At 44.8% G+C, this 26670-nt stretch overlaps 1 protein-coding gene across 4 annotated transcripts in view; it reads right to left on the bottom strand.

Annotated features, from left to right (window-relative positions):
• Positions 1 to 16384, bottom strand: part of MTM1 (myotubularin 1) — a 96207-nt gene extending 79823 nt beyond the window's left edge. For 2 of the 4 annotated variants that reach the window (XM_059910992.1, XM_059910994.1), the window contains exon 1: positions 2160 to 2176. In XM_059910992.1, coding sequence (XP_059766975.1) covers positions 2160 to 2173 — 14 coding nt within the window. In that variant the 5' untranslated portion in view covers positions 2174 to 2176. Of the gene's footprint in view, positions 1 to 2159; positions 2177 to 16058; positions 16078 to 16334 lie in introns of those variants that run through there. The other 2 variants (XM_059910995.1, XM_059910996.1) reach the window with 2 other exon arrangements.
• Between the last annotated feature and the right edge of the window lie 10286 nt (positions 16385 to 26670).

The following is a 26670-nucleotide window of genomic DNA, read 5'->3' as shown; positions in this document are numbered from 1 at the left end:
GGTCTCCCTGTGCGATGCGGCTGCTTCCCACTAGCTATCTGTTTTACATTTGGTAGTTTATATATGTCCATGCCACTCTCTCACTTCGTCCCAGCTGACCCTTCCCCCTCCCCGTGTCCTCAAGTCCATTCTCTACGTCTGCGTCTTTATTCCTTTCCTGCCCCTAGGTTCTTCAGAACCATTTTTTTTTTTAGATTCCACATATATGTGTTAGCATACGGTATTTGTTTTTCTCTTTCTGACTTACCTCACTCTGTATGACAGACTTTTAAACTAATATGTAAGCCATTAACCCCACCATTCGTAGCTTATACCTTGTAAAAACGCACTATGACCAGCTGCAAAATTGTGTGACACAGCTGAAAAGAGGAAGGGAATCTGTATTCGGACCAGTTTGGCTTTCAAATCCCAATTTTGTCACTTGGTTAATAATAGTCATTCGACCTTGGACAGACTGCAGTTTTGTCTGTGAAATGGGCATGATACTACCTACTTCATGGGGCGGTGATAAGTAACGTGTAAAATGCTGGCACGGCAGAGGGCAAAACAGAGGCACTCAAATACCAGGTCCCTTCCTCTTACAAGAGATGCTTTGAAGTCATTCCTCAAAGTGGCGCTGACACACTAGGCCGGATTTTCCATAAAATATACAATATCTAACACTGCCTAACCATTCTGCACACATTTTCTAAGATAATCCACCTAATCTTGGCAAAGCTCTGGACAGCCTTAAAGCAGGTTATTCTCAAAGCATGCCTACTTCCATTAAAAAAAAAAAAAAAAAAAAGACAACACTCAACTCCTAGTCCAGGGAAACTTTCCATGGGATCCCTAACATGGAGATCTTGCCTCTTTGCCTTCTATTCTGACTCAAGGATATAGAAATACACTAGAGGTCTCAGAGTAGATCTAACTGTAGTTATTCCAAAAGAGTAGCCCCTGTCAATGTAAGTGGCTTATTGTCCAAAAAGATACCTCCAACACATGTGTTAGAGCCTCTTGATTTAACTCAGCCAAATCAAATCTCAGGGCTCAAGGGACATTGTTTTGATGACTCTTCTTTGGAAATTATAAAATGTTAAACAGTATTTCATGTAGAAACTCACTCTTTGTATCATTTTGATATTTACTATTCATTTTAAAGATCACAATACACTTACTTCCACTTCTTTAAATGTTGCCAAGACCTTTTGGCTAAAAACACTATAATTCAGATTCAGTGAAGAATGCATTTTGAATCACTTTTTCCAGTGGTTAGTGATGGATTTGAGCTGATCCATTCAGCCTAGTCCTTGGTCTCCTCATGACAAATGGCACATCTTCAAGACAGCTGATTGGCTCCAGCGGCATGCGCTGTGGCCATGGAACAGGGTAACTTTAGAAATGCTTCATAACTTAAAATTGGTATGCTAAAGCAACTATTAGAAAAGCCAGCTACCATCAGGTTAACTTTTTTTAATGTAAAAAGGCTACCTAGTAATTTTATATACACTTAAACAGATCATTAAATTCACCAATGGATTTTGTAACCGCCAAATACCTGCCGGTAAACAAAGTTTTAAAATAGGAACAAGATCAAGTTCCCCATCCACCTGCCAATTCCCAAACTCATGAACCCAGCTGATCTGCTCCATGACAGAACTATTTTCCCCCGGGGAGAAACTATTCCCCAAAAGTGTATTTTCAATTTACAAGTGAAAAGTACCTTCTTACACAGAAGTGAAAACGGTAATTGTTGAAGGTAAGAGTAAACACATAAGAGCCACAGCTATAATAGTGACGAAGGTGCTGGTTCAGAACATTGAACTTCCCACAGACCTTCGCAGACTGGGCATTATTAACAATGAAACCTCCAACTGGAATTAGCGCTGGAGGGGAAGGATTGGAAAGAAACTGAAGAGCAGATGCGCAGTTTCTAGAAAAACAAAGAGAGGAGAGAAGGTTGGAGATGACAACCTGCCATTCAGCCCAATTCCTCCAGACACATTCACTGGGAGGAGAAGCAGGAGCTGTGTTGGCACTCGGTCCTTAGGTAACTGCTTCAAGACACAGGAGGCTTCTGCCCATGTACACACGCGCACACACAACGCACATGCTTCATTTCTCTGTATGTTGCAGAAATTCCTAACATTTCACTTCTCATGCTGTACTGCACTTACCCCTCCGTTGACATTTTACGTCTCTCTGTTGGATCAGAGCTTCCTAAGGCCAAGGGCTGGTTCCCACTGCGATGCCGTGCGGAGCGGCCCGGGCCCTCAGTTGATGAGTCAGTGAATACACTTCCACCCTCAGAAACCTGCGTGATCTTGGAGACAGCCCTTGGGCATTAAAGGTGCTCCAGCCTCCCTCCCTACGGCTGATCTTTGCGTTGATAACTCCCTTGCATACCTGTATCATTTTCTACATATGGATATATCCCCAAATAATACGTTGAGTGTGCGTGGTTTTGAACTTTTATACGTAGGTGGAATGGTTACACGTTCTGCGGGCCCTTGCTCTTCTCACACGACACTGTTGTGAGAGCCACGGATGTGGATGTGAGGCGCCGGGCTCTGCTCCTCTTCCCTGCTGCAGAGCGGTCCACCGTTCCACACGCTGCTTTCCACTCTCTTCTCAGCGGTCACGTGAACTGGCTCCAGGCTCCGCTATTACGTTCCGAACAGCTTCTGGCACACGTGTCAGAACTGCGATGGCATCTGTGTGCCAGGTTTTCCAACACCTTTGTCTGACCTTGCAGGAAACATTTTTTTTTTTTAATTTCAAAATATATGGAGAAGATGGATAATGGATGAAAATGGAGGCAAATCAACCATTTGAGAGGAAATGAAATCCCAGGGTTGTCAACACTCTAATTCAAGCAGCAAAGGGGAAAAGGGCAAAATAATGGATGGGAGTCTGAGTTTCTTGGGGCTGCTGAAACAAAGTACCACAAACTGGATGGCTTACAACAGAAATTTCTTCCCTCACAGTTCTGGAGCCTACAAGTTTGCAATCAGGACGTTGGCAGGGCCATGCTCCTGTGAAGGCTCTCGGGGAGGAAACTTCCTTGCCTCCCCCTAGCTTCTGCTGGTTGCTGGCATTCCTTGGCTTGCAGCTGCATCACTCCAAACCTCTGCCTCTGTTGTCACATGGTGTTGTCCCTGTGTGTCTCTGTGTCTTCACGTGGTGCTCTCCTTTCTTATAAGGACACCAGCCATACTGGATTAAGGATCCACCCTACTCCAGTATGACCTCAACTAGTTATATCTGCAGTGACCCCATTTCCAAATAAGGTGACATTCTGAGTTATGGGGGGGCTAAGCCTACCAACATATCTTCTATGGGGACACAAACCAAAGCAGAGCAAGCAAGAGGTTAGCTTCAGAAATTAACAATCTACAAAATGGTCGACATACGGTTACCAGAACAATTTAGCTTGTCAATCCATATATAAACGTTCACTGAACACCTATTAAGTTAACCAGCACTGAAATATTAATATAGCTTCCTAGAAGAAATAATGAAATGACACCAGGCTAATCATTTCTGAGATACTCCTTACTCGGCATATACAATTATTTAATCCTGTTTCCAAAGAGGTCCAATATCAGTCAACAAATGCATGCTAGGCAACTACTCTGGAGCATGGTGAGAAATTCTAAAAAAAATTGAGATAGGTCTTCAAGGAGCTAGCAACGGAGTTGGGGAGCTGAATAAATATAAGACAAGGTAAACAGCAATAAAGACAACGAACAGGTGTAAGTTAAATAGACAATTAAAGCAAATTGGCTTCCATTTACTGATTTTCTGCTACGTGCTAGGCATTGTTCTAAGCACAGATGAACTCCTTCAATACTGCCAACAACCTCATAAGGCAACTACTAATACTCCTTCATATGAAAACACACAACCCTGAGAATAGGAAGGTTAAACATGTCCGCTAAGAACTTTCGAAACTGGAATTCAAACCCAGGCAGTCTGGTTCTCTTACCCACTATACCCACTAACAGATGTCTGTTGCTCTGAATTCTCTAATTGATGATCAAATTAAAAAATGAAAACGTTATGCCTCCTGCTTACACAGCTGAATAGAAAAATTTTTTTTGGAATTCCATCTCTATGTAATAAAATCTGGTCACAAAAAAGAACACTAGACTTCATTTTAAATATGATTAACCAAATAGTGACTTTCCCCTCCAAATCCATGTCTGTGAGGCCCTGAGCCAGTATATTCCTTCTTGTTTGACTGCAGTAGTACTTTGTATTGTGGAAGAGTCTTGTCAAACTGTATTAAAAAGAAGGACAAAATTTAGTGAGGGTTAAAAATGTCTATCAGAGCACACGTAGCTAGATGAGTTATTCTACAAAGTCATCCCTTTTGATGGTGTGTACTTATTCCAGGGACACTGTCACCATGCAAAGTATTCTTCCAATTCTTTTGAAAATGCTTTTAGAGCTTAAAGCTAGATAAGACACCATCTCATGACTTTTACCATATCTCAATTTTTAAACAAAAAAGAATGCTGCCCATGAGTGCCCACTCTCTTTATTTAATAGATGGGCCTCAAAATGATTTGGGGCTGAAGCCAAATGCCAAGTCTTTACTCAGAGATTTGACTCCATTGAGGATATTTTGTAAAAGTTGTCATGGTCATGGTCTCTGAAGGCAATTCCAAAGAAGAGTTCCAAAAACTGGGCTGGAAAATTTTGATTTGGAGCTACCTGTTCCTTCTCTACATGGGCTAGAAGAAAAAGCAGCAGGTGAGGTTTTTGAATGTTGCCTAAGATCTCCCAATTGTTAAAAATGCTGGGCTTGATACTTCTTAATTAGTCCTTATTTACAAGAGCAGGTTGACCTTGAAGGTTAACAGAGATCAGCAGTAGGACTCGTAGTCTGTGCAATAGGCACTTCGCCATAGTAGTTAAAGGAGTGTCTAAAGGGAATCTCCAAAGACTGGCTTCACTAGAAGCCTTGGAGTTTCACTTGCAGTGACCCAGAGTATGGACAACGGTTATCTTCCTACTTGGCGCAGTTATCTATTATTCCAGCCACAAATACAAGTGGCCACCCATCCCTGCTACGGACACACACACACACGCACACACTTCAAGAACTTGGCAATATTAGCAGAGAGGAAGTTTTCATAGATGTGGAAGAAATAATCTAAGAAAAAAAGGCAAGGACATGAAGAGGAACCAAAACCAGTGTCAAAAGAATGGCAAAGAAAGAAGATGAAGAAATTCCAGTACCATAACAATGACACATGAATCCGACACAGAATTGCCATGGCTTTTGAAGGAGCAATACAGTCGGCCCTCCGTATCTACGGATGCAGAACTCACAGATACAGAGGGCTGACTATGGCACTTGAGCATCCATGGATTTTGGTGTCCACAACGGGTCCTGGAACCAATCCCCCATGGATACTGAGGGATGACTGCATATGCTGCTCCATAGAGAAATGAAAGAATTCCCAGGCTCCAGGTGGAAGTTCTGTTATCGACACTAGGAGGAAAAGCTGGGGAGTGGTGCTTGATAACAGTACGAATGTGGTGATATGTAGAGTCAACAGGGCTATTCATGAGGTATATTATCTTCCTGAAGATTACATCTGAGACACAGATTCTACAAACATAATTCAACATCTAATAATGATTTTTTTAAAAAATCTCAGCAAACTAGGAATAGATAAGGTAACCTATGGAAAACCTATAACATCTACTTAATGGTGAAAGATGCAATGCTTTCCCACCAAGTGTGGGAATAAGGCAAGGATGGTTGCTCTTATTGTTTGCATTTGATATATTTTAGAGATCCTAGCAACTTTAACAAGACAAGAAAAAGAAATAAAAGACATAACATATTGAAAGGAAGACTTAAAATTGTATTTGCAGACAACATGGTCACTTGTGTAAAAAATCGTAAGAATACTAGAGAAAAACTACTAGAACTAGTAAATAAATTTAGAAAGTCAGCATGATATACAATATCAACATAAAAAATTGTATTTGTTATCATTAGAAATGGACAAATGAACACTGAAGTATAAAAATATCATCTGCATTAATTTAAAAAATGAAATATTTAGGGATACATTTAACAAAAATGTGTACAAGATCCATACACTGAAAAGTGTAAAACACTGCAGAGAAAAATTAAAGAAGACCTAAATACATGGAGAAATATATCATGCTCAAGGATCAGAACACTCAACATTGTTATGATGTCAATATTGATCCACAGATTCAATGCAATCTCTATCAAATCCCAATAGGCTTTGTCATAGAAATTGACAAGATGATTCTGAAATTTATATGGAAAAGCAAAGGACCAAGAATAGCCAAAATAATCTTGCGGGGGTGGGGGGGGGAATAAAAAAGAACAAAGTTGGAGTACTTCCACTACCTAATTTCCAAACTTACTATAATGCCTCAGTAATCAAGACTGTGTGGTTCTAGCATCATAAGATTAGACATATAGATCAATGGAACAGAATAGAGTGCAGAACTAGGCCCATCTTTTGGAGGTCCTAGCAATGGTTAATTGACTTCCAACAAAGGTAACACGGTTATTCAGTGGGAAAAGAACAGTCTTCTCCACAAATGATGCTGGAACAATTTGATGTCCATATGGAAATAAGTGAATCTTGACCCTTATTTCACACAATATGCAAAATTAACTTGAAATGAAGCACATAAGTATTAGTTTTATACTGTTGTATAACAAACTTAGTAGCTGTAAACAACACATGTTAATTATCTCAACAGTTTGTGTGGGTCGTGGGTCAGGAGTCTGGGCATGCCTTACCGGGATCCTCTGCTCAAGGTCTCAGAAAGCTGTATACTCAAGGGAAGGGATTACACAGGGTATGAACATGGGGGTGGGGGGCAGAAATCAGGGGTGCCACCCTAGGGTCTATCTGCCAAAATAGGTCTAAACAAAGAGCTAAAACTGCAAAAGTCTAGAGGGAGACACAGGGGGAAATCTTTGTGACCTTAGGCAAAGTTTTTTTAGAGCACAAAAAGCATAAACCATAAGAGAAAAACACCAATAAACTGGACTTCATCAAAATTAAAAACCTTTGCTCTTTCAAAGGCACAGTTTAGAAAATGAAACAGTAAATCACAGTTCAGGAGAAAGTACTTGCAAATTACCTATCTAATAAAGGCCTGTATCCAAAATATCAATATATAAAGAACTGACAGACAATGCAATAAGAAACAGGCAAAAGATCTGAGCGGACACTTTATCAAAGAAGATATACAAATGCTCAATAAGCACAAGAAGACATACTCACCATCATTAGTCATTAGGAACATGCAAATTCAAACCACAATGAACTACTATTACACACCCACTGGAATGGCTACAATTTAACAGGACAACCAATAACAAGTGTTAGTGAGAATGTGGCCCAAACAGAACTCTCATACTTTATTTTGCCAGTGGGATGGGAACGCAAAATGGCACAGACACTGGAGAATAGCGTGACAGTTTCTTGTAAAGTTAAACATACACTCAGCATATGGCCCAGCAATGCCACACCTAAGTATTTACACAAGACAAATGAAAATATGAGTCCACACAAAGACTTGTAAGCAAATGTTCATAGCAGCTTTATTCATAATGGCCAAAAAACTGAATTAACTCAAAAGTTCATCAACTAGTGCATGGACATATTGTTACAGCCAAACTATGGAACAGTACTTAGCAAAAGAAAGTCACCAACTGCTGGTACACGATGAATGACAAAACATGGATGAATATAAAAAGCTTTACACTAAATGAAAGAAGCCAACCACAGAATACTATCTATATAAACCTACTGTCAAATCACTTCAAAGAACTACTAGTATTCAGACTACATTCTCTGACCATCATGCAGTTAACTTAGAAATCAGTTTTTAAAATACCTAGAAAACATATTTGTAAATTTAAAAATAAACTTCTAAACAACTCCACTGTGAAGGAAATAATCACAACGGAAATCAGAATATATTAGAACTAAATAATAATAAAAATACTGTGTTTTGAAACATCCAAGCAGCAAAATAAATCCAAAGAAAGAAGAGAGAATGAAGAGAAAAAGATTTCAAGGGTATATTTTAAGTGAAGAAAGCAAGAGGCTGGGACTTCCCTGGCGGTACAGTGGTTAAGAATCCACCTGCCAAGGCAGGGGACACAGGTTCGAGCCCTGGTCCGGGAAGCTCCCACATGCCACAGAGCAACTAAGCCCGTGCGCCATAACTACTGAGCCTGCGCCCTAGAGCCCGCAGGCCACAACTACTGAGCCCATGGGCCACAACTACTGAGCCCACGGGCCACAACTACTGAAGCCCGCACGCCTAGAGCCCGTGCTCCACAACGAGAGAAGCCACCTCAATGAGAAGCCTGCGCACCGCAACGAAGAGGGGCCCCCTGCTCCCTGCAACTTGAGAAAGCCCGTGCGCAGCAATGAAGATCCAATGCAGCCAAAAATAAATAAATAAAATAAAATAAATAAATTTATTTAAAAAAAAAGAAAGCAAGAGGCTGAATAGTGTATGTAGTATGCTTTTTTGGTGTAAGAAAAGGGAGGAAATGCAGTAAGTGTGAGAGTGTGTGTGTGTGGTGCACGCATGTGTGCACTAGCTCAAATGTGCAAAAGAAGAAACACAGAAGAATGAATTAAAAACTAATAATAGTGATTGGAGTGACTGGGAGAAACAGCATGCCTAGCAGGAGACAGGAGTGAAAGTAAAGCTTTTCGGAACATACCTTGGTAAAAATTTGACTTTCCAATCATATCGTTTCATTAAAGTTAATCAAAAAGACGCTGGAGAATACAATTCTGCTCATTCCTTTCTACATAGTGACAAACCTCATAGTGCATAACCACAACTAGACAAACCTTCGGTAAGACTCATCAAGAAAAACAGAGAGAAGGCACAAACAAACAATATGAAGATTTAAGAATGAAAAGACAGATGTAAGTACAGATATGGCAGATATTAACTGGTAGTTTAAAACCTTCCCACACCAAAAGCACCAGGCACAGCTGGCTCTGGGGCAAGTTCTACTAAATATTCAAGGAACAAATAACTCCAGTTTTATACAATCTTCCAGAGACCAGAAAAAGGGAATGCTCTCACTCACTGTATAAGGCTAGCAAAACGATACTAAGCTAGACAAAGACAGTAGAGGAAAGTAAAATTAAAGCCCAATCTCACTCACAAATACAGATGTAAAGATCCTGAAGAAAATATTACCAAACAAACCCAGCAGTAAGAAACGCGTCCATGCCAGCAATGCAAACCTGGTTAACGCTACCAAGTTATATCAGAAAATCCCTTAAAATAGCCCATCGCATTAACAGGTTTAAAGGGTGAGGGACAAATCTCCATAAAGGCAGAAACGGGGGTTGATAAAACTCAACATCCATTTGCACCACCCCGCCCCCCAAAAAAGTGCACTAGAAATGCGCCTACGCAAACCCTAAAGTCAACATAATACTTTGTGGTGAAATATGGAAAACATCGTGCTTTCTCAAGTACAGATCCTGGGCCCCACCCCAAACCTCCTGAATCAGAAACTCCAGGCTAGCTGCCAGGGAACGTGGAGTTTGGGAACCGCCCTCAGGTGATTCTGGAGCACAGGCTCCTCGGAGTCAGAGCTCAGGCCGCGGCTCCAGCATCCGCGTCGCCTGCGGGAGCAGGGCTCTCCGCCCGTCCCCGTCCCCCTGAGTCAGGATCTGCACTTCAACCCCAAGTCCGGGTGGTTCTCGGCGCAGCAAAGCTGCGGACAGCTGCTCTCGAGCTGGGCGGCACGCCAGAATCACCCAGAGCACTTCTTTAAAATGCAGATGTCTGATCTCTTCCCTCCCACCCCATCAAATAAATCTGAACGTCTGGGTGGGGCTGGGGCAGCAGGTCGTTAAGGCTCCCCAGGTGATTCTAATGAGCAGCCAGCGTGGCCAACCACGGGTCTGCAGGTCCGCAGCGCGCAAGGAAGCTTCCATTTCCGCCCTGAGCCAGAGGAGAGGCGTCCCTTGAGTCCTTTGAAGATGCCCCCGAGAAAGAAGCTTGCATTCCACACGTCTACCGATGGCGATTTCTCAATACAGGTTACCAAGCTGAAACCCAGAGAAGAACTCTCTGAAACAAAGTTGTGAGGATTCAAATGAGATGTACGCGGTAGCACCGGGCAAAGGGCTCCGCACCGATTACACCGAACGTTAATTCAAGTTATTACCCAGGCAGCAGAGGCTCTAACTGCTCTTCGAGCATTGACAGCAAATCTCATGACATCATCATCAAATCAAGGCCAAAATGTATCTCTCAAAGCTATACTGTCCAACACTTGGAGCTGCTAGTATGTGGAGCCTGAAATATGGCTAGTCCAAACTGAGGCGTGCTGTAGATGTAAAATACCTGCTGGATTTCGACAACTTAGTGCAAATAAGGGGAGGGGAACATCTCACTAATTATCATACTGATTACATGTTGAAATGATAATATTTTGGACATACTGGGTTGAATAATATATATTATAAAAATTGATTTCATCTGTCTTTTTTAATGCGGCTACTAGGAAAACGGGATTACACATGTGGCTTGAATTATTTTTCTAATGAACAGCGTGGTCCCAAAGGATCTGGAAGCCGGGATGTGAACTGCTACTTAGACCAACTTTCTCAAACTTTAATTTACATACAGATCACCTGGCGGTCTTGTTAGCCTGCAGATTCTGGTTGTGTAGGTCTACGGGGGCCTGAGATTCTGTATTTCTCCTAAGCTCCCAGGAGCACGGGCATCAGAACAATTTTATCAACAAGGAAAAACTGTTTTGTGGCACAGACATGATGGGAAGCTCTGGAGAAAGGATCATGTCATTTCAGAGCTGATAATAGTGAAGAAAGGAAATGGCAGCAGGGTTACACTCAGCCTCAACTTTAAAAAATCAGTTATTATGTCTCGCAGCAAGGGCTACAGAGAGGTGAGGGCCAGCTCCGACTGTCCTCCACCTGGGAGGGCAGCAGGGACTCCCACTCTCTCTGACAGATCCGGGAGCACCGACGTGTGCAAGAACATCTCAGGACCAGGAAGCTCAAAATGGAATCCTGACTGGGGGTTCTTCTATCCTGCCTGCCACACAACCAGTGTCAACGGCAGCACCCTCCTGGGGTCTCACTGAAACCGAGTGCAATCTTCCTTCTCACTGTGACGCACGGATAGTACTGACAGGTCGCAGCTGGTCACTGCTGCGCAGGTACATTTCCTCTTCCAGTAAAACAGCTCGGGCCGATTCCAGGCCCGCTGGAATGAACCCTGACGGCTCAGTCCCCGCCTAAGTCGTCCCAGGGCCATAAAGGAACTTGAGGGTCATACAAGGGCATTTCAAGCAACACCACCTGATGCTAAGACTCCCTTTTATGACCCACCTCCGCCTCAAGAGCTCCTGTGAAGGTGAAAGCAGGACACCCTGGCGGAGCAGCCCGTTCCATTGGAAGAGGAAACACACAGCGCCTGCTTCTCACAAAATGCCCAAGGACAAGATAGCAATATATAACAATTATCACGAGGTAAAGAAAGGGCATCGCCTATAACAATTATCACAAGGTAAAGAAAGGGCATCACCGTGTTGCCGAGGTCTGTAGGCAAGGGAATAAAAGCTGAATGAGTTACAAACAAGTTACTTCTATTTTTACTTTCAATTATTACCTTCAACTTCCCTTACCCCTTCCCACCCCCAAACATACCAACAAGCAAAGCAAAAAACAAACCTAAACTCAAACTACTGGTGACAATAGTCTAAAAATCCAGAAGCTGGGAAGAAAAAGGTAGGAAAGCAACGTGTGGGACCTCTCGCCCCACTGGACTCAGCGCTTTCTTATTCATTTGCTAATTGACCATGGAAAGAAAGACTAAGCATGAGCTCCCTTTCATCTTGTGCTCATCGGGTACTCTGATCTCTAGATAGATAACAGAATTTGTTGAAATGAACACATCCCAACAATCCTAAGCTATGCCCCCTTGTCCAGTTCAAGTCAAAGAACACTTACTAAATGTCCACTGCGTGTACAGGGCCACGTTAGGTTTCACCTGCCCAGAAAAAAAGTCTTCAACCTCAGCCCTCTTTATTACAAGCTTGGAAGATGAAAAAAATTACTGCTGAAATACGCAGGTGCTACATATCACGAGAGTCAAGGAAGAGCAACACTAAACATACATGAAATTTCAGAGCTACTTATGGAGTCATTTCAAGATCCTGAGAAACAAATTCAAGTAACAAGAAGAGTACTCGGCACCCATCCTGTTCGAACAGGGAAGGTGCTGTGGACCTGGAGAGCAATCAAGTCCCTGGATTTCTTCCCATCCCGACCCCAGGAGTGGAGGAACTCGGCAGGGCCTCAAGCTGCGTTGTGGAGCTAAGGTAAAGTGTTGATTTAAAAAAGGAAAGGCTTCCATTCTGAGACAGGAAAGGCAGGCAATATTCCCTGGTGCTGAGATCGCCTCCTTATCGCCCTGGGATTGTTGGCTACACAGTACTATCATTTTAGGAATAAACAAAATGGAAGCTCACAAGGTGTACCAATGGCTTCAGGTCTGAGAGAGGCAACAAAACACTTGCATATTTCAATGCTGACACCAGCTGGGGGGGCGGCGGTCAGAGAGGCCACACCTACAGCTCCGGGAGGGGGGGGAGATGGGCCAAGAACAGGAAGGATGCTGCCCTCTCACACCAGTTCTCCAAATAGCGACGGCTTATATAACGCACAGATGCGATAATAATAACGCCGTACAGTCTGCAAAGGACGCTGATGCACACTGGATCCTCTGAAGAGCTCTGGGAGCTTGGTGGTGCAGGCTGTCTTAGCCCTGTCTTACAAATGGAGGAACCACCAGCAGTGAGGCGAAATGACTCGTCCAGTGTCACGGAGTTAAGAAGGGGGCTTTCTACCACCTCCCACAGACACAAGGCTCCTTTACCACTCTTTGTTCCTCGGGTAGAAACAGAAAGCACTAGTGCACGATGCCAATTTTCTGAAGAGACGCCTGCTACATTCTTAAAAAGAAAAGGATGCAACTCTCCTGGTGGTCCTGTGGATAAATCTGTTGTAAACGTTTAACATGAGAAACCATCCTCTGACTACAGGATGGCAACTGGATCTCACTCGACTAACCCCAACTGGGTCTCCTGGTCCTCTCTGGCTCTCGAGGGAGAGGAACTGGAAGAAAGCCTCTCTTGCTCTAGTCCTGTCTGTAGCAACAAACAAAATATGGGCTCGAGTAATTTCTGAGTCCAAACAGTAAAGAGAACTTAGCCGTGCAAGAACTGTGTGAGCTGCTGCCAATGTCACCTGAAACTCAAAGCTCGGGTCAACAATGAAATGCAAGGAAATGTCTAGAAAATCATGCTTACTGGATTTCCAAAAGTTTATTGGAACATGGTTAGAATCATTTTTTTTTTCTTTAAAAGAAAGGAGTTCCATGTAGCTCAAGTCAGTAACAGTTAACATTTCTTGAGTGCCTACTATGTGTAAGATGCTATTGCAAGCACCTAACACACCTTATCACGCAGGCTGGCCAACAACCCTGGGAGGAAGGTACTGTTGTTAGTATCTTCATTTTACAGATAAGGAAGCTGAGGCACAGAAGTAAGGAACTCGCCCAAAGTTAGATAGAATTCAAATCCTGAGTAAACACCTTAAAGGTGAACGACAGCCCCGGTCCCCCCATCTGCCAAAAAGGAATAATGAACAGAGAAACTAGAAAATAAAGAAAGCAGAACTTCAAAGAGGTCAGAAACAGGGAAGGGAAATTACTAGCAAGTAATGAAAACAACCACTTATTCTTTGATAAAATTGAAAAAACTTTGGAAATAAGAGAAACTCTGGCCTTTTGAAATCCTTGGCCACCAGTTCAAAATGTGGCCTAAGCCTTGAAGAGGCTCCGCTTTTCTCCTTATTTTGGAGCCCCCAATAAGAGCAAGAACCCCATGTTCTTTCAGTGGTTTTTAAAGTAACTACATTCTGTTAATCCTCCTTTCATTTTGGAACAAAGAATATTGGCGTATTTTTTGAGTAACTTTAATGATTTTTTGGAACCTATAAAAATGAAAACATTTGCTTTGAAGCCACTGAACATACAGAATAGGAGAGAACTGAAAAGGTACTAAGCAGATGAAATTCTATGGTAAGTTATCACTAATGCCATTTCATTGGCACTCTTCTGGGAAAGTTGGGTGCTTCTGGACTCTAGAGCTAATTTCAAATTGAACTAGTTTCTTTACAAAGCACACAACACAAGGAATGAGGATCCCTTCACATGACAGGTTCCCAGTACAAACCAGTGTGCGGGAAGAGAAATCCTCGTTGTCAGGTAGCTCACAGCCAGCAGACACTGGCATGGGATCAACACCCAACCCTGACCTCAGTCAGCAGGGCCTTCTGTAGCTGGAGTGAGGCAGCTACTGAGATGGCGAGGGATTTGAAGAGCGCCTCCCTGGGTGTTTGAAACCACTTACTGTTCGCATGGGAGGGGAAAACGCAAGTAAAAATGAGGCTGTGACAAACTGATCATCCAAGAGGCAATGGCGGGAGAAATGATGACCCCGTAGGATCTCCCGGATTCAGACAGATTTACTTTTGGATTTGGCGATTTGCTTTAATGGAGCCGCCGCTGACCATCTAAGACTAGCGATGCTAAGTGATACCCAACCCCCTCTCAATCATGCTGACCTGCTGGATGGTCATGTCAGAGTTTCAGAGCTCTATTCTTCCTCATAGAGCTCATCTCCGCCGGAAAATCTATCACTGTTTATTTTTTTATTGTCCGCTTCCCCACACAGAAGCTCTGTAAGGCAGGGACCTCGTCAGTGGTGCCGTCTGCTGTCTTCCCAGCACTCAGGACACTGCGGGCACAGCATGGGCATTCTGCGTTTAATGAATGAACCCACTGACAACTTAATAAATACAAGTTAGAATTTTAAGGTAAGGAGGCCAATCGTTAAATAACCATACTAGACTCTAAAAGCCCCTACGGATGCTCTCCACTTTCAAGTACCTCGGGAAGCTGCTACACAGTGGCAGGACCTCTGGTTTGAACCTCCTCCGTGCTGTGGAATCTCTCAAGGGTATACTGGGTTTTGTGAAACAGCCAAAAGTGGTGAACAAGTGATCATGCCCAATATATATGTTGGATGAAAGGGAAAGCTGTCTATAAATGAACAAGCCTAAGAGTCTTATCTGGCTGGTAAACTGGTTTGAAGGTAATTCAAACATGGTTTGGACTACAACAAAATCGCTGGCTCGGTCTCTAGACTCTACGGTGGATACTTTACAAGGAACAAAACTGAGCTGTGATAAAAACTACCCAGGCTACACAGATGCTGAGATGCCCCCAGAAACCTGACTTGTGATATTAGCTTTGCCTTTAAGTTGCCATTAAGTTGTCACATTAGTTAACCTCTCTGGGCCTTAGCTTCCCTATCGGGGAAACAAGTGAACTATATAAACGTAAAGGTCCCAGTCAATTCTAATACGGCCTGATTCCATTCTTGTGAAGGTCTACTATGTCTGTTTAAAAATCAGTCTCAATCCACTTCGCTTCATACTTTGCATGCGTCTATAAAGCCCGTGATATAGTTTTTGCAGCAGATTGATTTCATATTTGCTTAGGCAAAAACTAAAATTAGTTTTCACTTCCTGAGCGCAGCAAGACAGTTAAGGGAGGCAACCCGGCAAAGGGCGCTTGCTCGTGCCTGTGCATACTTCCGACTGCGTATCAGGGAACTAAGCGTTCCCTCCTCAGATCTTCCCTCAACTGTTGCAAAAGCTGATAAACCTCCCGTGCACGGCACAAAAACACTGGCCGGGAGCGCCGATCGAGTCTTCGCGGACAGTGCCGGGCTACGGCCCCTCCGCAGGACCCACGGGGGATGCGGCAGGCACCCGCCCCGCCCGGAGGGCCAGGGTGAGGACCAGCCGCGGCGCGTCGCCGCTCGGCCCGCTCGCCGCCCCGGGACTGGGAAGGAAAGTCCGGGCAGCGGCCGCGACGCCCCCACTCCCCCAGCCTCCCGGCCCGATTCCTGTCCCTACCTTCGCCCGCCGCCGGCCCGGGACCTTGGGCGGGGAGAACGAGGGAAGCCGGAGGCACCTGCCTGCTGCTCCCCGGCCTCAGCCCTAGCCGGCCGGGACAGCGAAGGCACTCGGGCTAATCCCCCTCCCCCCGCCCACCCCCGCGGGTGCTGCGAGGCCCCGTGGGACTTGCCGGCCCCGGGAGTCCCAACTTCCTCTTCCCGGCCCCCCCCCCCACCACCACGGGTCCCCGCAGCGCCCGGCTCGGAGCCAGGCCAGCCGCGACCGCGCACCCACCTCGGGGTCCCGGCGCCACCGCCGTTGCCAGGCTGCTCGGCTCCCGGGCCCCGCTCCGCCCCCTCCAGGGCCCGCCCCCTGCGGCCTCCCCGCCCTCGGCCACCGCCCGCCGCCCTCCTCCGCGCGCCGGTTGGTGGGGGTGCGTCACATGCCGGGGGCGGGGCGGGTAGAGGGCGCCGGCCAAGCCTGGGGAGCAGCTCCGAGGGGCGGGGCTCTTCGCCCTGGAGGCTGCTGGGAAACCCTGTTTCAGGGGCCTGGCGCGTGGAGACAGCTAGGAGTTGTAGTTCTAAATACGGTGCCGGGAATGGGCGGGACCAAGATGCTAGGGGCCACCCCTGTTAAGAGAAGTTGGACTACGCGCCGAGCGGAGGCCGCTGGGAAGTGTAGTCCGAGAATTATTCTTTGCGTCTCACTGTTTTTCTCCTATAAGGGGGAAACCCAGAGGGAAAACTTCTCTAGATAAAACTTTAGCGGCTGTCGCTAAACTGAGCTATTTGGGGGCTCATAGGGTTGGCTGCGTGAAGTTGAGATACTGTAAGGGAAAAAAATTTCACTGACTCTGGTGTCCTTCATGCTGCGTCAGCACCTTTACAAGAACTCTCTTGAGACTCAGTGAAAGGAAACATTTCAGGACAAAGTTCCTTCTACTTTTTTGAGGTTTGGGACAGGCGACCATTAACCCAGTAAAAAGAATGGAATAAAAAAGACAATTTCAGGAAGATAATTCAGTGTGTAATTAGAAAAAAATACTCATAGAATATCTGTAATAGTCCTTGTGCTACATTATAGTTATACATAAGCAGCTCAGGTAAATGACGGTAAATAGGATTACTTTAACATGCCGTTTTTTGCCTCTTCTACTCTTAGTACTCCAGCATCTAAAAACACGATACCACTATATGTGTGTCTGTGTGTGTAAATAACCATATATCATTTTATATATATATACACACACACATTAACGCTACTGAAGAGTCAAGATTTCTCATCTGAGTAACAAGGCCCTTCAGACGCGAGCCCCACCTACTCTTCAGCCACGTCTCCCAATGTGCCTCTTCCCTCTCTCTTCACTCCAAGTTCTGGTCTAATCACAGGGAACTTCTTTCTATTCTCTGGATGCACCACTGTTCTTTCCTCCCTCCAGCCCCTTAACGCTTGTTCTTCCTTTCTCCTGGATTGACCAGACTCCTAGAAAGGCAGCAGAATAGCACTTGCTCGGGGCCAGGCAGAATTAGAAGCTCCCCCCTCCCCCAGAGCCCTTCTCATAGCACTGATGAGAAGTGCTTACCCTTCTGCCCTGTCAACTCCCCTCCCCAGACTGGGAACTTCTTTGAAGCACATTCACTTTTGTACCCGATTTCAAAGAGTGCTCATTAAAGCTTCTTGACTGCATGCATTGCGTCAGTAACCGAATTCCCGAACCTGTGAGTCTTGGAGCAGAGGGAGAGAGGGACCTGTGGTTGGATGGAGGGAGGGCGGCCGCTGGGTGGGAGGCCTTGCCTACCGTAGGCACTGCGTTCAAGGATGAGGCTGAAGCCCTTTGCTCAATGGGAGTGGGGGGCGAGGGGCAGGGCCCAGAGCAAGGACACTCCTCGTCCTAAGGAGGTGGTTACTGAAGAAGATTTCTCCACCACCTCCAAACTGGGTCCAGCCCCAGCCCAGCCCAGCTCCACAAGGAGGCAGCCCAAGCAGAAAGGGCCGAGAGAGAAGACCAGTCTTCTGGCCTGTGAAATGGAGGGCGAGACCCCTGCCTGCCTGCCTCACAGCGTTGTTGCGGGATCACGGGATCACGTAGGGAAGAAAAGTGAAAGCACTTGGAAAACTGTAAAGGCTGAACCCTGCAGAGGAGTTCCCACCTTGCCCTTGGCGAGCTGGCCGTAGTCTTGACCAAGTCCTGCTCTCCCTCAGGCTGGGGCTGCAGCTCACAGTTCAAAGTATATGTGTGAGTGTCTGTGTGTGTGTTGGGGGTTCTTCAGGCTTCCTTGTGTTTCACACGTGCACACACACTTCAAATGCAGGGACCTGTGGAGAGATGGCAGGCCTCCCAGTCAGGGACTTCTGCACAACAGAGAGGGAAGAGCAGTAGACTTGACAGAGGCTGCTTCTCCGATAAGCTTTCTGGTAGGGCGTCCCGCACCCATCCCCACCAATGGCCGCCTGCTTTTGCTAAGGCACAGACTAGAGGTGCCTCCTAGGTTCTGGGCTCCATCCTGTTCCCCCAAGTTGGGGGAAGTAAAGCAGGCAGAACCAGGAGGGGCCTACACCATTGGCCTGGTTAGGTATGTCCCTTCTCCCACCCTCAGCCTCCTGGGGGAGAAGCAGGCCTGAGAGAGGAAATGGCCTGTTTCCTACTTCTCTCCCTCAGCACACTCACCCCAAGGGCCCTGGTGATGATACTCTGACCCCTGCAGTCCCCACCCCGCCTCGGCTTGATGCAGGCTGGGGGCTGCGATCACCTTGTTCTACCAGGTTCCCTACGTTGGGCCTGAAGTGGAGGAAGTTGGAGGAAAGGGAAGGGCGTCCTTATGAAGGAGAAAGCTGAAGACGGAAGTGGTCAGAAATGAAAACTTTTCGATGTGGCTACAGGCCACTGGGCTCTGGCAGAAAGTACTTGGAATCAGGAAACCTGGATGCCAGTCCCAGCAATTCTGTAGACAAGCTGTTAGCCTTGGGACTAACCCCTGTTAGTCCCAGCAATTCTATAGACAAGCTGTTAGCCTTCACCTCTCTGATCATTAGCTGCTTCCTCTGTAAAAAGGAGTCGAAGGCCACCTCCCAGGGTTGCTGTGTCCTAGCACAGCAGGGATAGGGGTGAGTGTGCGGTAGAGTGCCAAGGCAGCAGTGTGCCCAAGCTGCCAGGTGGCTGATGGGAAGAGAGGTGGGAGAGGGCGGGAACAGGCCCCTGGGCATTGGCACAAAGGCCCCTGGGCTCGTGCTAGCTCTTCCATCTGTTGGGTGTGTGACTTTGGGCAAGTACATCTCTCGGAACCTGGATTTCCTCATCTGTGAAATGGGGATATTAATATCTACTTCATAAGCTTGTTGTGCAGAATAAACACATGAATGCCTAGGACTAACTTCTGCTTCTAAAAGAACCGCAAAGTCCTTCTGCTGCCTCCTCTCCACCCCGCCCTTTATTTAAGAAGTAGCCTCAGCAGAATGGTGCAGCCACTTTGGAAAAGAGTTTGGCAGTGAATTATAAAGTTAAATGCACACACGACCAAGCAATACCACTCCTAGGTACTTATCTAAGACACAAGGAAACTTATGTTCCTAAAAAGACTTGTATTCAAATATTCATAGTAGCCTTTTAAAAATAATAGTCAAAAAGGTAAACATCTCAGATTCCCATCAGCTGATGAATGGCTAAACGGGGATAGGTCCACACAATGGAATACTACTCAGCAATAAAAAGGAAGAACCACTGAAACGTGCTACAACAGGAATGAATCTCAAAAATGTTATGCTAAGGAGAATACATAATATACAAAATGTTATATACTGTATGATTCCACGTATATTACATTGGGGGAAAGGCAAAACTATACTGACAGAAAGCAGATTTGTGGGGCCAGAGGTATGGGAAGGGGATTGACTGCCAAGGGACAAAGAAGGGAGTTTGGGGGGTGATGGAAACGTTCTGTGCTTTGATTGTGATGGTGATTACATGACTGTATACCAATGCCCCAAACTCATTAAACTCTAAACATGAAATAGGTGCATTTTGTTGTAGAGAAATTATACTTCAGTAAAGTTGAGTTTTAAAGGGCGGGAGGAAGTAGCCTCAGTGAAGGTTCCTGAGGCTGCCCACAATTGTTCATATGCTTCTGTTTGGTTGGTTGGTTGGTTGGTTGGTTTGTTGGTTGTTTTTAAGAGGCCCAGGGCCTTGAAGGGTAGAGGGTGGTGATGCTTGCCTTACACATACCAAGGGTGTGCTGTAAGGCAAAAGCTCGGGTGGGGCTAGGGAAGAGCCACCACCAGGAGAAGATGGTGGCCCAGCCCCGTAGGGGTGGGATGAGGAGTGCTTACCTGGATGGAGCATGACACTTGTGGGCCCCAGGGACAAGAAGTTTCCCCCTCCTTCTCTCTGGGAATTGCCAGTGACCTGTGGCGCACACGGAGGGACTCCAGGATACTGTGGGGGTCCACCTGGACCCTGTGTTCATCTGTAGACCATGGTGCTGTTGCTGCCGTTTCCCTTCCAGTTCCCTGCGAAACTCAGTGTTGAGTCAGGGCCTCCTCGGAGGGGCCCCGCTGGTCAGCAGGGTCTATTTTCCCAGGTGCTGGGTGGAAGTCTGAGCCAAGGAATGGGACATGAAAACACTTACACACAGAGAGAAACCCAGATTTTTTTTGTCTCAGGGCCTCTTAGACACAGGGACCAGACATGCAGGGATTATTGTTATGACATCACAGTATTTCCAGGGGCCACCTCCATTTGTCTCCCTCATCACCACTAGGCAAATAGAGGGTGTTCAGGGACGGCTTTGAGGTTTAATCCACAAGCAGCCTGGTGAGAAAATTGCCCCAGGCCCCAGTCAGATCACACATCAAAACGAAGCCACTCGGAAGAAAGGCCAACTCACAAGATACCCTCTCTCTGCCCCCAATTATGAGTTTTATTTAAAAATCTCAGTTTCTTACACTAAAATTTTTTTGAGGAAGTAAGCCCCATGAGGAACTATTTCATGATACATTCGAGTGTGTTTTATTCAAAACAGATTTTTAAAAAGAGCTTTATCTTTTTATTTAAAGGGGCTGGCCTGATTCATGTTGAGGTAAATAGTATGCTATTTTCAAACACTGAGAGATTTGGAGACCCAAGATTGAAACTGAACAAGAATATATGAGAAAGGGAGAAATGAAAGGGGAAAAACATGAATCTCAGCAAATATTTGCTGAACCTGAATCAAATTTTGTTATTTAAGATTAATTAATCAAAAAGAATAAAATACTTAGGAATAAACTTAACCAAGGAGGTGAGAGACTTGTACACGGAAAACTACAAAACATTGCTGAAAAAATTAAAGGCAAATAAATGGAAAGACATCTGTGTTCATGGATTCAAAGATCTAATATTATTAAGATATCAGTAGTACCCAAAGCGATATACAGATTTAATGCAATCTCTGTTGAAATCCCAATGACATTTTATTTTTGCAGAAGTAGAAAAATCCATCCTAAAATTCATATGGAATTTCAAGGGACCCCCGAATAGCCAAAACAATCTTGAAAAAGTAGAACAAAGTTGGAGGGCTCACAGTTCCTGATTTTAAAGCATACTACAAAGCTACAGTAATCAAAACAGTGTAGTACTGGCATAAAGAGAGACATACAGACCAAGGGATAGACTAGAAAGCCCAGAAACAAATCCTTACATATAGGGTCAAATTATTATTAACAAGGTTGCCAAGACCATTCAGTGGGGAAAGGACAATCTTTTCAATAAATGGTGCAGGGAAAACTGGATATCCACAGGCAAAATAATGAAGTTGGACCCTTATCTTACACCATACACAAAAATTAACTCAAAATGGATCAAAGGCTTAAATGTTAGAGTTAAAACTATAAAACTCTTAGAAGAAAACAGAGGGAAATCTTGACATGGATTTCTTAGATATGACACTAAAAGCACAGGCAACAAAAGTAAAAATAGATAAATTAGACTACATCAAAATTGAAAACTTCTGTGCATCAAAGGACACAATCAACAGAGGGAAAAGGTAACCTATGGTATGGGAGAAAGTTTTGCAAATTGCATATCTGATGAAGGATTAATATCCTGAATGCATAAAGGACTCCTACAACTCAACAAGAAAAAATCAAATAACCCACTTAAAAAATGGGCAAAGGACTTGAATTGACATTTCTCCAAAGAAGATATACAAAAGGCCAAAGGCAAGGGAAAAGATGCTTGACATTGCTAATCATTAGGGAAATGCAAATCAAAACCACAATGGGATACCACATCACACCCATTAGGCTACTATCAAAAACAAACAAACAAACAAAACCCCAGACAGTAACCAGTGTTGGCGAGGATGTGGAGGGATGGAAACCTTGGGCACTGTCAGTAGGAATGTAAAGTGGTGCAGCCACTATGGAAAAGTGTACGGTGGCTCCTTGAAAAGTTAAACATAGAATTGCTATATGATGCAGCAATTCCATTCTGGGTATCTACCCAAAAGAATTGAAAGCTGAGTTACAAAGAGATTTTTGTATACCCATGTTCATAGCAACAATATTCACAATAGCCAGAAGGTGGAAGCAACTCAAGTGCTCATCCATGGACGAATGGACAAGCAAAATGTGGGCTACCCACACAATGGAATATTATTCAACCTTAAAAAGGGAGGAAATTCTGACACTTGCTACAACACGGATGGACCTTGAAAACATTATGCTAAGTGAAATAAGTCAGGCCCGAAAGGACGAGTATTGTATGATTCCAGTTACAGTTATGTGAGATACCTAGAGTAATCCAGTTCATAGTGACAGAGAGTTAAATGGTGATTACCAGGAGCTGGGGGGAGAGGGACGGGGAGTTATTGCTTAATGGGTACAGGGTTTCAGTTTTTCAAGATGAAGTTAGAACCCTTCACAATTGCACAGCAATGTGAATGTACTTAACATTACTGAACTGTACACTTAAAAATGGTTGAATGGTAAATTTGATGCTTGTAAGTATTACACCACTATTTTTTAAAAAGATTAATTAAGCCTCCACAGTAGTCTGAGCTAAGGGGAACAAAAACCTAGACTCGTTGACAAGGTCCTTCATGGTCCATTTCAGATGTGATTGTACACTGCCAAGGTCAGCTTCCACCCAGGACTGGAGGTCCCACGTCCTGCTTCAGAAACAAAGCCTCCCACAGGGAGCCAGAATTAACCAAGAGCCCCAGTCCCAGGCAACTAGAAGGATGAGGGAAGCAAGAACACAGGTTCTTTCCAAAATAAATACTACCACCTCTTCTTTGTGTCACTGCCAAAAACTCATGGGAGTTGTGGAGGGAGATCCTTTCCCATAATGTCTTCTAGACCCTTCCTCTCCACTCCGGAGGAAAAACACCAGGGAGAAGGCTGGGGTGTGCAGAGGAGCAGGATGCAATGGAATTGCCCTAGAAGCGGCCTCCTAAGAGTCACACCTATCAGGGGTGGGGAGCTGGGGGGAGTTCTTTGGGAAAGTGCCCCAGAGAGAGTCTGAGCGAGGCGCTTCATTCCCAGTTAGAGCTTCCAGGGATCACTTCAAAGACGTCCTCAGCCAATGGGGGGGCATGTGCACCCCCCAAAGGAGCTTGTTAACCCTATGAGTCTTCAAGTGGGGGCCTCCAGGGGTAGCTATTTGTGAGCAGGATGGAGCCTCAGCCATCTCAGCCCTACCGCTGCCCCTGTGGGGCCTCTAGGGAGTAAAATACCAGTGTTTCTAGTGACAGCTGCAGACCACCCACCTGTCCTTCCTCACACCATGGGGCTTATGGGAACAAAGCCGAAATGCTGGGGAATGAGAGCGCTGGCAACTTTTCAGACTGCTAAGGGAGCACCGGCAGAGCCCGGGCCTCAGTGCTACACGTGGGAACCTGCTTGGGCTAAGCTCCCCCTCCCAAATCCTTGCCCCCGCCCCCAACACAGAACGTGGCGCATGCACTCTGTTAACAGTTTTATTGAGATATAATTTCTACACGATAAAATTCACCCACATAAAAGGTACAATCCAATGGTTTTTAGTATAGTCACGGAGCTCTCTAACCACCACCACTAAGTCCAGAATATTTCATCACCCCCAAAAGAATCCCCATATCCGTGAGCAGTCACTCCCCATTTCTCCCTCCCCACTACCCCCTGGAAACCACCAATGAATTTTCTTTCTCTATGGATCTACCTGTTCTGGACATTTCATAGAAATGAAATCATACAATGTGTGACCCTTTGTGTCTGGCTTCTTTGGCCTAGTATAATGTTTTTAAGGTTCATCCATGTTGTAACATAAATCAGTATTTCAGTTCTTTTTTTAATTGAAGTATAGTTGATTTACAATATTATATTAGTTTCAGGTATGTACTTCATTCCTTTTTTTAAATTTTATTTATTTATTTATTTATTTATTTAGGTTGGGTTGGGTCTTCGTTGCTGTGCATGGGCTTTCTCTAGTTGCATCGAGCTGGGGCTACTCTTCGTTGCAGTGCGTGGGCTTCTCATTACGGTGGCTTCTCTTGTTGCAGAGCACAGGCTCTAGGCACACGGGCTTCAGTAGTTGTGGCGCACGGGCTTCGTTGTTCCACGGCATGTGGGATCTTCCCGGACCAGGGTTCGAACCCGTGTCCCCTGCACTGGCAGGCGGATTCTTAACCACTGTGCCACCAGGGAAGTCCCTTCATTTCTTTTTATGGCTAAATAACATTCCAATGTATGTCTATACCTACCACATTTTGCTTATCCATTCATCCATCGGTGAACATTTGGGTTGTTTCCACTTTTTGTCTCTTATGAATAACGCTGCTATGAATACTCGGGCACAATTTTTTGTGTGGACCTATGTTTTCATTTCTCTTGGATATACACCTAGGATTGGAATTGCTGGGTCATATGGTGACTCTCATGTTTAACATTTAGAAGAACTCCCAGACTGGTTCCCAAAGTGGCTGCACCATTTTACATCCTCACCAGCAATGCATCTGCATTCCAGTGCCTCCATATCCTCACCAATGCTTGTCATTGTCCATCTTTTTTATTCTAGACATCCTAGTGGGTATGAAATGGTACCACATGGTGGTTTTGATTTGCATTTCCTGGTGACTAATGATATTTACCGTATTTTCATTAGCTCACTGGCCATTTGAACATCATTTATGGAGAAATGTCTATTTAGATCTTTTGCGCATTTAAAAAAATGGAGTTACTTACTTTTCTATTGTTGAGTTGCAAGAATTCTTTATATATTCTGGGTACAAGTCTGTTATCAGATATATGATTTGCAAAATTTTCTCCCATTCTGTGAGTTGTATTTTCACTTTCTGGATGGTTTCTGTTGAAACACAAATGATTTTCATTTTGATGAAGTCTAATTTGTCTTTTTTTTTTTTTTCTTTTGTCACTTATGCTTTTGGTTCCATATCTAAGAAATCACTGTCAAATCCAAAGTCATGAAGATTTACCACTGTTTTCTTAGAAGAGTTTTAGTTTTAGTTCTCACGTGTAGGTCTATGAGCCACTCTGAGTTAATTTTTGTGTTTGATGTGAGGTAGGGGTCCAAGTGCACACTTGTGCATGTGGATATCCAGTGGTTTCAGCACCACTGGTTGAAAAGATTATTCTTTCCCACTGAATGGTCTTGGCACCCTTGTTGAAAATCAATGACCATATGTGTATGTGTTTCTTTCTGGACCCTTAATTCTAGTCCATTGATCCATACGTCTAGCCTAATGCCAGTACCATACTTCTTTCTTTCTCTTTTCTCTCTGGGTTCATTAGGAAGGCCACCTTGGATGGCTCCTAATATACCCAGTACTTTCAAGTTCCCCAGGCCCTCTCAACCCCTCTTCTTCTCTGGTCCACACAACAGCACTCAAGGACAAATTAATAAGGTGATCATACCTCTTTTACAGATGAAGAAACCAAGGCTCAGAGAGGCTACAGGTAGCTCAAGGTAACTGTGTAGATAGGTGGCAGAGCTGGGACCAAAACCCCAGTTTTCAACTATAAACTCAAGCTCCCTCCTCGACAGCCCAGCTCTCTTTAAACGGCAAGACTCTGAAGACATGCTATTTGACCCTTTGAAATAAAGGCCGCTTCCGCTTCTCCTTTCCCTGCCCTCGTTAGTTTATAGAGGTGTGAGATTCAACGTAGTTCATTTAAGTGAAAACGTTTTATAAACTCTCAAAGACTAAAATACACATGAGGAGTCACTAGTCCTGTGTTTCTACAATGGCTCTTGCCTGAAATCATCTGGATCAGGGGCTGAAATGGGCCATTTCGCACACCTTTCCCCGCCCTGCAACTATTGCTGGACAGCAGACTACTGTCACTGTATCACTTCTCCATCCCAGTAGAACAGTCACTCCGAGACCCACGATTGCCCCAGTTGCATTTATTGTCCAGGAAGGCCCCAACATCACATGGTATTCCCGCAGGGAGGGAAGAACATACAATATCCCTTTTGACTCTTAGTATTGTTCAGCCACTGAGTTACGTTCTTAAATAAAACACGATCTCAGTAAACAGGCATCGAGCCCTTGGATGTTCTAGACACAGTAGCAGGTGCTAAAGGGGAGAGAGAGGATGAAGACACAGCCAAGATCGGCAAGAGGTGACAGCTTTACAGGGAGGACAAGAACTTAAA

This window comes from Balaenoptera ricei, chromosome X (assembly GCF_028023285.1).
Source record: "Balaenoptera ricei isolate mBalRic1 chromosome X, mBalRic1.hap2, whole genome shotgun sequence".
Lineage (NCBI taxonomy): Eukaryota > Metazoa > Chordata > Mammalia > Artiodactyla > Balaenopteridae > Balaenoptera > Balaenoptera ricei.
This window is presented reverse-complemented; position numbering and strand designations above follow the sequence as displayed.